Source organism: Chrysemys picta, chromosome 2 (genome assembly GCF_011386835.1).
Source record: "Chrysemys picta bellii isolate R12L10 chromosome 2, ASM1138683v2, whole genome shotgun sequence".
Taxonomy (NCBI): Eukaryota; Metazoa; Chordata; order Testudines; family Emydidae; genus Chrysemys; species Chrysemys picta.
In genome coordinates, this window is record NC_088792.1 from 91592212 (window position 1) to 91603486 (window position 11275).

Here is an 11275-nt window from a genome sequence, read left to right on the forward strand (position 1 = left end):
CTTTTAAATATATTTAACACCATTATAAATGCTGGAGGCAAAGCAGGGTTTGGGGTGGAGGGTGATTGCCCATGACCCCCCATGTAATAACCTCATGACCTGCTGAGGGGTCCCAACCCCCAGTTTGAGAACCCCCTGCTGTAGCTGTTTTTGGAACATTATCTTTTGGGCCTTAAGATAGAATACAGATAACATCATCTAAAAAGTTACATTGCTGTGATTCAATAGGAGGATTATGCACAGTTGTGATGACGGTGACTACATGGTCTATGCTTTAGATTTGGAGGATATCTTGTAAAGGAAAAGAAATGGATTGTCCCCCTTTTTATTCCCTTAGCTTCTGTTGATATAAAAATCTAGCAAGGAAAAAAGAACAGGCCTCTTCGAAGTAAGGCTTTTTGACCCTACTTCCAGTCATCCACAGTATCTTTCTGGAAGAATGGTAATAGCAGGTTTATGCAGACTTCACCTCCTTAGTGTACTTCCCCTCTCAATATTTATTCAGATTGTTTAAACTCTTAACTCCAATACCTGAAAATTATGCAGCAGAGGAAAAAAAAGTATTTTGTTAAAAGTTCACCATTCCCACCCCCCTTCCATTATAGGAACAGAAAGCTTTCATGCCAAGAAGTAGTAGTAGTGCACATTTAACCTGTACTAAAATGTTAGGGTGAAATCCAACCATCACCAAAGTCAACAGTCAGGATTTCACGCTTGCCACAAACAAGGCAATTGTAGCTTTACCCTGTGATAGCTGTTCAGTGTAAGCCCTAATGGGGAGCCTATGTTTGGGTTTACCTCGACCAGCTACAACTGCCTTGTTTAAGCTCAGATTCTAAACACACCTTTTTCCTCCCAGTGAAGGAAAACTCCAATTCTGTATCTGAGGTTTCTCACAAAACAAAGAAAAACCAACTTTGACATTTCTGATATTTTCAATGTAAAAAAATTTTCAGAGCTTCTTTCGTTGTCATAAAGCAGTTTCAAAGAGTCCACAGGACAAACCCCTTTTTCCCTTGCAGATTACTTTTAAACACCTAAACTCCCTGCAACCGTAGGTTCACATCACAGTGAGATCAGTTTAGCCATTCATCTTGCAGCGGCAGATATATCTGGTATTCTACTGTTTACTGTTGTACAGATCTTTCCAGTCCTGTCTGCCCTGGGAGATTATTAGAGACCCCATGGACCCTTTTTGTAAAAGTAGGCAGTTGTCCTCATGTCCTTGACCAAAGTATCCTTGTTTCTAACCTGCTTTTTCTTTGCTACATTTCTATAGTACTATGTGTACTGTATACACTTGTAAAACATTTGGGATTCCTTCCATATACACCTCTACCCTGATATAATGCGACCCAATATAACACGAATTTGGATATAACGCGGTAAAGCAGTGCTCCGGGGGGGCAGGCCTGCGCACTCCGGCAGATCAAAGCAAGTTCGATATAACACGGTTTCACCTATAACGCGGTAAGATTTGTTGGCTCCTGAGGACAGCGTTATATCGGGGTAGAGGTGTATTGCTACAAGAATATTCTTTGTATTTTCCATATTCACAATGATTCACAAAACATACAGAATTAAATATTTTACTAAATATGTAAAATTAAAACACGTTTAAAGTTACTTCCCCAAACCTTTTTAGAAACAAACATGTATCAATACAACATCGATAGTGAACAATGCTCAGAAGAACATTGTTACCCATTCCATTTCAAACAAGAAAACTCTTTTCCAAGCAACTAACATGCTAGCTTTTGTCAGCAAAATTAGTGGGGGAGTTTTATTATTATTTAGCAAGAGATTTTCACACATGGAGCCCAATTTTGCAGTTCATAGGATTACTTCAATGAGTAGGTGCTGGTCAATGTTGTAGAGTGGGGCTCAGAAATAGTTGAAATTTCAGAACTGAGCTTTTCTTCAAGTAAATAAAAATAAACCCTGCTAACAATACATTTTTGCCTTAAAGTAAAACCTCTTCATTAACATTAATAGGTTTTTCCTTATGTCAGACATTTTAAAGCGGTGCCAGCTGCCAATCGTGGGATGATCCGAGTGACCATCAGCATGCAGGGAAGATACAGTACAGCCTGATTACACTTAGCTTGGACGTAGCAACATTCATTGTTGTTTGCTATAAATGGGAAGTCCTAACATGGTTCAATGCTTTGCACAGTACAAACTGCAATTCCCATTACAGTGAAGCTCTCTGTGTAATTAAATTGTTTTATGGAGTAAACATTACCTCACTAGAGGGCTCCGCTGTACTCTGCTGAAATCTGTAGGCAGTCCCTTAGGTGGTGGCTGTTTTAACAGGTGGCAGCATAACAGTGAGGTTTTATCAACCATCAAGTTAGATGATCATTAGCCCATGTTTCACAGTACATAGGTATGCTCAAGTAAAATCAATCCTTGTTAAACCGCCATAATTGAGCTCATCCCTTGCTTGGGGCACCACAGCAGAGAGGCGGAAAAGGATGGCACAAATGGGACATTAGACGTACCCGTTTGTATGTTCTCCTAGACTATTACAAAGCCCTTTTTGGTTGTTTCTTTCTCATTCTTTGGATGTTTCCTTACAGTTCACAATCTGGGGTCAAGAAGCACTTAGCAGGTGACTGCTGTCAGTCAGATTCTGACCTCTCATTTGATTTAGAAGATTTGTGCTTTCTTTTCTTTTTCTTCTTTTTTTCCTTTTTCTTTTTCTCCTTCTTTTTCTTCTTCTTGTGTTTCTCTTTACATTCTGAGGAACTGGAGCTGCCACTACTTCCATCTTCATCTGAAGAAGAGTCTTCCAGCAGTTGCTTCAATTGCTGTATCCTAAATACACAAAAATTAATATGAACGAGAATCCTTTCTCCATGTGTGCAGCGGTATGCCCACCCCAAAAAAAGTGAAGGATGTAATAGACTTGTGAGAACTGGTCACCAGGTTCTCTTTGGGGAGGATCCCTGGCTATGCAAATCACTCCAGTCAGAGTCCAAGTTATGGCTTTCTGTGCTCCTGGTTTCAGACAGGCATTTGTCCAACTCAAGTGTTTTTCCATCCTGTAGGTGGGGTCATTTATAAGGGGAGGGCCTCTACTACTACCCAGCAAAAGCAGTTATTTGATGATTTTATTTTAATATGTATACAGTGTACTCAGAATCAACAGCCATCAGTATGCCCCCAAACCAATTTTTATACTACTACTAACTGACATGCAGGTGAATCCAGGATGAATAAATTATGAGGTTTTGTTACAATGATGAAGAGGGGGGAGTCACTGGTATCACTGACATAAAAAGCAGGTTCTCCTTTAGCAAAACAGATAATTTCTGATGCAAAAGCCCCCCCCCCCCTGTTTAGTTCCATGCGAGAATGGATTCTTAACAGATAAGGAAAGTCTCCTTACTAGCTTGATTACTTCTATTTGGTACCATCCATTTCAACTTGGTGTGTATTTTTTTTAAACACATGCAACTGGTCACCTACAACTACACTGCACCCTATCCCTTAAGCTCAAATGTTGATTGGACATTGCTCATCAGTGATGCTTCCCAGTGCAAGGAACAAGGAAGAGAATTAAACGTTTCTGCCCTATTTACTGAATAACGATTTAACAATAGGAATAAAGGCCACATTTTTCAAACATGGGTACCTAAAGCTAGCTTCCTAAATCCTTACAGAGGTATCTAAATAAAACCAACCTGGTTTTCAGAACTGCTTAGAAATCTCACTGAAGTCAATTGGAGCTGTGAGTGCCCAGCACCTTTGAAAATCAGATCATTTTTACTAAAGATGTAAAAAAGTAGATTTAGGAGCCTTCCAGGTTTGAAAATGTTGACAAAAATGAACATGTCTACTTTTTGAACAGGCAGTTCTAGGAATCATTAAATATAAAATCACTTCAATTTATGAGCAACAAGTAAAATAGCAAATATTTATTAAGAAGGGACAAATGACACCTCCTCTTCTGCATCAGCTGTTTATTAAAATATAAAGATTACCATTAAAAATTAACTTTTGTTTGGAGGTGATGAGTTGAACAGTGAGGGAAATTTTGCCCGTAATATCTAATTTTCACAGAATAATACAAATTAAAGGCTTACATTAAAAAAAAAAAAAGTTTACTACAGAGATACACTTACCTCATTTCCTTTTCATGGCGTTTATTTTCCCTTATTACATCATACATGGGGTCTTCATGTGCCTTTGAAAAAGAGGAAAGGGAAAGCCCAGTATCAGTAAAAGAGACTACCACTGGCGCATATATTTATGACACTTTCCTACCACTAAAATATCCAATCCAACAATAAACGTTTATTCCAATAGAAGAGTCCCAAGCTCTCAATTCACAAGGATGCACTGACATTATTGCAAACCTTTTGGTGAACTTGGGCTGATTTTTGGCATCAGGAAAGGTTTATGCAACTCTGATCCAAAGAAAATGTAGCTGACTGCATAGAGCTCTCCTTGCCCACAACACGTCTCCTCCTATAGTTGGGGACTATCTCCTATAGGTGCTCAAATATTATGGTGATATGAGACATAAAACTGGTTATAAATAAATTAGAACTACTGCTGAAGTCCTGAAATAATCTTAAATATGCCTCTAACATATTTGAACCTTCCCTCTCCATTACTTCCTTTTTCACTCACTGGGGACAACACTGACATCCTGTCTGTGAGCCAGAACCATAACCTGGGCATCATCCTCTACTCCGACCTCTCTCTAGGTCCTCATAGCCATGCAATGTCTAAATCTTGCAGATCTCTTTTCTCTAAAACATGACGTTTCCGATCCTGCCACATAGCTATAATTCTTGTTCAGGCTCTTTTTAATCTCATATCTTGATTACTGCAACATCCTTTCCTCTGGCCTTGACAAAGGCAATCTTGCCCCATTAATATCCATTCAGAATGCTGCTGCAAAGATAATTCTCCTAGCTCATTGCGTTGACCATGTCACCTCCCTCTTTGTATCCCTTCACTGGCTCCTTCTTTTTTACTGCTTCAAACATAAGCTGCTTGTCTTCCCTTTCAAGACGCTCTTCCACCCTAATTCTATCACCTCTCATTCACTGTCGAGATGTCAGTTCCCGTCTCTGATTAGCCCACGATGCCAGCCTCCACTGCCCACTTGTTAAATTTGCAAAAACCATCACCCTTTCTCCCAGGCTGCCTCTCATACTCATGAGATGCTCCCCGTAAACATCTGCAAAACTTCCTCATTATCCTCCTTCAAAACCCCTTTTTTCTGTGATGCCTCAGACAACCTGACCACAGTTAGTACACTGGTGTGCTAAAACCACTGCCTCCCATGTTGAACAATATCGTCTCATTGTTTCCTCGTACTCCATCTGTCAGTATTGTATCCTCTGTCTCTTGGCTAAGCTCCTGGAGGCAGGTGTTTGTACAGCACCAAGCACAATGGAGTCCTGGTCTATAAATAGGATTCCTAGGCCCTATGGTAATAAAAATAATCTTCCAATTTTTTCTCTACCACTATTTCTATGGTCAAGCTGTATTGCAGAGACACCTGTACATTAGCATAAAGAAGAATACCTATTAAGCACCAGCACTTAAATCCCATATCTGGAAGGCATTTTGTCCATCCATAGTTAAGGAAGAAGCTAGTTTCCTATTTTAAGTTTGATTCCCAACCCCTCCCCTTACTAATTCTACCTAAACAATCCCCCTGAAATTTTACATACGCTATCTCATCCCCAGGATAGAATTTTTCTGTGAAATGTAAGACAAATCACATGGGAGTTTTACAGATAAGGTATTTCTAAAATTTCTGCATCATTCACTCTTTGAACATCTTCCTAACTTTCTTGTGGCTCCTCATAGCTTGGTCTACAAACTCATTTGATGCGAGGTAATCCAAATCTCTTGATGGCAAATCTGGGCAATTCACCACTGATTATTTGTTAACAGAGTTTTTGTTACATTGATATTTAATCATAAATAACTGATGTTGAAAAGATTAAAGACTTATAATTTATATGCAAATTATTATCTTCCATTTAAAAAGTGGGTTTTCTGCAAATTAATAATACATTCAATCACATCTGTGTATGAAGAGAGACATTTTTCTCTAATAAGAGGACTATGGTCAGGTTTCAACATCAATATGATACTAGACACAGCGGAAAATCCTTTATAGATCATAAGCTAATAGACTTCTTTTCACTTGCAAGATTAGCCATCATCATTATTAATGAAAAATACAACCAATACTACAATATTTTTACTTACTACTCTGAATTGTTCCAATTTCTGATTGCCTTTAATAAAGAATGGGCATTCTTTATCTCCTGTTCTGTGTCCATAACGTTTACATCTCCAACCTTTAGTAAAACAGAAGCAAACTGAATCTTTGAGTCAGCTCACAACCGATTAAAAACATTAATGGAAAACATCTTTACGTAGCTGAAGCACAGTAAAGAGAAACAAACCATTAAATTCAGTCTGCAAATCTACAAAAGCCTTCAAGATACTGGCTGCTATTATATCAATATGAAGTCAATATATCTGGAATTCATCTTTTATACTGCATAGTCACTTATCGCCAAGATTTTTTTGCTTAAAGTCAAAAGATTTATAAAAGAAAAAAAAAAAGCCCAGTGAAATTTGGACGCTTCTTGCACTTACACTGCATAACTTTGACTTCTTTTCCTAATGGCATCCAGAGTCCTTTAGTTGGGGCATGAGCCAGGAATTCTCGGGCATGTTCATTGCCTGGTACATCAGGTATGCAGTCTTCTGGCTTAGTTTCATCTTCCTATAGAAATGGTAAGCAAAACAAAACCCCTATTTCATCTAGCTTATTTTAAAACAAATAACCCAAGTGTATAAGTATATGTCGTCATTTACTAATAGACCTACTTTCTCCCTGATATTCCTTTCCTCTTTTATACCCATAAAGTTATACCCTTTTTAGTAGCATTCACTCATTTTTCTTTTTTGCTACCCTTAACTTTTCCCTTCAAGTCTGAATTGCTTCCCTCCTGTGCCATTTAGTCCAACACTTAATTAAATTAAAAGAATTAAACACTTTTCAACTTTTATTGATTTTTCTCTTCCCTGTAATTGAATATAGTGATTACAATAGCCTTTATGTGCGGCAGTTTTTGTTTAAGTTGCAAACACTAAATTATGACTCTTTGAATCTGGTAAGAGGAATTTCACAAAAGATCACATGCTAATTTAATGTGATGTTAATGGCAAGGAGAGAGGGAATCATACAAGGTGGATTTGATCCCCCCCAAAGCCAATGGAAAAACTCCTATTGACTTTAATGAACACAGGATTCCAACCAGTGTTTACAGTTTCTTTTAAATACAAAACATTTATTACAATTTACTAACCTTAATTAGCCCTGGAGGAGGTTTCTCATAACTGGAAAACAATAAAAATATAGTTGTATTAACATTATTTTCTACAACGCAGCATCAGACTTATATACATGGACAAAACAAAGCCGTTCAATGTTATAAAATTAAAAATTCCATATAATTTAAATGTACTTAGCCTAAAGCTTTATTTAATTACACTCCTTAAGAAGTGTAGCAACCACAGTGCAACACACTGATGCAAACAGAGTGAAGTGATGCTTGTGGTGTTTCTAAACAGCCAAAAAAAAATGTCTTCTGCAAATAACACAATCCACTCTAATCTGCAAACATGCTTTGGTTTTGAGTTTGCTTGGAAATGACAACTTCATTATGCTGCTTTATAGTGATGTTTCGTGCATCCAACTGAGCCCTAGCTGCCAGAAATTCACAACTCTTTCATCTTGAAAGTCTAGCTATGGTAAGGAAAATGACATCTTACCACTCCATATTTATTTTTTCCAACACTGAGTCATAAATACACCTCTACCCTGATATAACACTGTCCTTGGGAGCCAAAAAAATCTTACCGCGTTATAGGTGAAACCACATTATATTGAACTTACTTTGATCCGCCGGAGAGTGCAGCCCCGCCCCCCCCGGAGCGCTGCTTTACCGCGTAATAGCCGAATTTGTGTTATATCGGGTCGCGTTATATTGGGGTAGAGGTGTATGCTCAACTGACAATGTCAAAGCAAGAATTTTCTTACTGCCAGCACCACAAGCTCAACCTAGTACAGGATAATCAAACGGTCTCTCTAGTACATTCAACATCATCAATGACTAATCTGAAGACAGCATCAATGATAGTTTTGTTGATGACTCAGGAGGCTGTTCTGCAGCCATGCTGGATCAGCAGCGTTGACAATAGAGAGACGTGTTTTTGTCCATACAGTGGGCAGATCTGACTTGGAAGACACCGATGGAGACAATGTACACACGGGTGTTCAATGCCAAGGTATCATTTGATCATCTTCTTAACAATAGCAACACTTAGAGTACTGTCTGGAGTAATTCACAACAAGAAATCCCTACTCCCACTGTGAAGGAATTAACATTAAATTATGGTTGCAGCCCATGGTATTTCCACCCGTCTCAACCCCCTTTTCATAAATTAAGGCACACACATATTTTTCAGCATCAGAGGAATCATTCAGCACATCTTAAGCCTTTTACATTGAACATTTTTTCATTCACTCCAAAGGGATCCTGCTGGTCATGCTTTGCTGCCAAACTACAGGTCCCACGCTTTCTTCGAAATGTCACTTAAAAAACAAACAGGACAGATACAAAATCAGGGAAGGAGTTGGGGGAAGGACACTTTTTTAAAAAGCAGGGCCGGCTCCAGGCACCAGCTTACCAAGCAGGTGCTTGGGGCGGCCACTTTGGAGAGGGGCGGCACGTCCAGCTGTTCGGCAGCAATTCGGCGGACGGTCCCTCACTCCTACTCGGTTTTTTTGTTTGTTTGTTTTGTTTGGCTGCTTGGGGCAGCCAAAACCCTGGAGCCGGCCCTGTTAAAAGGCACTGGATGACAGACATTTTTTTTACTTATCTTCACGTGGACAGGTATATAGAGAATGGACAGACTGGCTGCCTTCTGTAAAATGTTCAGAGAAATTGGTGGGCATAGCAACAACAACAAATCCTGGACCTATTTCTATGCAAAATGGGCCACGTTGGAAGGTCACTGCACACAGGTGCCCACCAGAAGACTTGTGCACAGCAGGTGAAACACTGGCTACATGTTTTCCCTTCTGCTTCAAGTTCCCTGACCCTAAACAGACCAGAGAGGCTGCACTACAGCCAAAACAGTAGCCACAGAGTGGTATACCTCTCACTCTGCAAAGGCCTAAATGTAAGACAAAGTATGACAATGGCCCAAATTGAGGCCATCAAAATATTATTCATGCAGCGAAGTTAAAAAGCGATGGGACTGATTCCTCAGTGTAGAGAGCTCTATAGCATCAGTTTAATGATTCTGCATTTCTAATGTATACAGTATAACTTTCAATGATAAAAGTGAAGGGACACCGATTTTGGGGGGAATTTAGGTAACTTTGGAACTACGCTGAGTGACATTCCTCAAAAAGAGGGACATATGAGAAGCATTTTCTGGGATAGGTCCTACTGGATTTTGTAAATAAAACTCCTGCTCTGGCTTCATACACTGATTATTTATGTCAGGAACAAAGGTAACCAGTACAGGGTCTGGGCCTGCGCATGGGGTTACTTCCAGACAGGATTTGGAAGAAAATGAACATTGCTTTTGCCACATGTGCATGCACAGGTTTAGACTCCCTATTTCCATGCAGCAGCAGAGCCTGGCCCATTGCCTCTAAAAAAAAACCCAGATCAAAATTTTGAAGCACCACATGGGCAATGATTAGCCAGAATTAGAAGGGAGCCAGTAGCAGGTGACATAATAAAATGATCCCATTCCCATAACTCTGGCGCTTCCACCCCCTTTGTAGTTTTCATTTATAAATAAAATCATGAGTGTATTTTAATTATCTATAAAGGCCAAATAAATCAGCTAACAACAAATGCCGCCCCTAAATTTTAATCCGGATTTCCAGCACCCTCCCGGGGACCCAGTTCAGCAGAATGTTATGATCTATTTGCGAACGCACAGGAGAGGCGCTCAGATACCAGGGGGGTGGGCTAGCGAGAGTGCGGGGTTTGGGTTCAGCCTGTCACAGAAGCAGGGGCTAGCCGTAAAACAGAGCTGCCCGCCCGACAGGCCCATCTCTGCAATGACGGGTCAGCAACGGGTGGGGGCACTGGCGGGCAGCTCCCCAGCCACAGAGGGGCTTGTCCCGGGGACTCTCCGTCTGCTCCCCCCTCCCTCCGAACCCCTTACAAGGACTCCAGGTGCTGGATTTGCTGGATCTGCTGCACCTCCCGCTTCTTCCTCTTCTGCTCATGCCGCTCCAGCTCCCTGCAGCCCCCGCTGCTGCCTGCCAGGGGCTCGCGCTGGCTCCTGGGCCGCTTGTGGCTGCGCCTCTCGGCGGGGGCGGCCTCCGCCTTCTCCCGCGCTCCCCGCCTGTGGGACATGGGGGCCCCGGGCTCGGGCGGCCGGCGGGAAGGGGAGGCACAGAGCCGAGCAGCTGCAGCTCCTGCAGCGACCAGCGCCTCCCCTCCCCCCGTTGCTGATTTCACTTTCACTTGACTTCCCATCCCTGCACCCGCTGCAGGCAAAGCAGGGACTTCCTCTGGGCGGCTGGGCCTGGCTAATCCCAGGCAGCGCCCCCTCCTTCTCCAGCGCTCCGCGGGGCACAGAGCGGCCCTGCTGAGCTCAGCCCCTGGCTAAGGGGCCACCCGCTTAAAGGGTTTTCAGGGGGGAAAATGGTGAAAGCTGCCTGGGGTGGAGGTGAGTCGAACTATTCCCTCTGCATCAGTAACCATCAAAGCAATGAGCTAGTGCAGGAGCACCAGGAGGGGGGAACGGACCCTACAGAAAAAGCCACGCAGCCCAGTCTGAGGCCCTGCCCCTGCAATCCCAGCTGTGCAGGTGCACCCCAGCAAATCAGGAGCCATAGGTGCTGGAACTAGGGGTGCTGCTGCACCCCCTGGCTTGAAGTTGTTTCCATCATATACGGGGTTTACAGTTTGGTTCAATGGCTCTCAGCAGCCGCACTATACAAATTGTTCCAAGACCTGTCAGGAGCCCTCCCCTCCCCCTGTCCCCTTAGGATCAGGTTTGAGATAATGGTTACCTGCTCATAGTGCCTGCGCTCCTCTCATTTTCTTTTATATTCTTTGGTCTGCTTTATATTTTAAAAGCCAGAAAGGCAAGCGACCCCAGCAGAGTTCATAATAACTAATAACACTTAGCTCTTATATAGCACTTTTCATCCACTGTCTCCCTGCATCTTACAGAGGGGCACAAGGATCAT

General features: G+C 41.7%; 1 protein-coding gene across 1 annotated transcript; it reads right to left on the reverse strand.

Moving 5' to 3' along the window:
• Nucleotides 1–1573: 1573 nt before the first annotated feature.
• RP9 (RP9 pre-mRNA splicing factor) lies at nucleotides 1574–10580 on the reverse strand. The gene is made up of 6 exons (XM_005302732.5): nucleotides 10240–10580; nucleotides 7356–7386; nucleotides 6640–6769; nucleotides 6244–6335; nucleotides 4131–4192; nucleotides 1574–2820 (listed from the first exon to the last, which is right to left on the reverse strand). The coding sequence occupies exons 1-6, from the start codon at nucleotides 10554–10556 to the stop codon at nucleotides 2625–2627; spliced, it is 828 nt and encodes a 275-aa protein (XP_005302789.2). The 5' UTR covers nucleotides 10557–10580; the 3' UTR covers nucleotides 1574–2624.
• Between the last annotated feature and the right edge of the window lie 695 nt (nucleotides 10581–11275).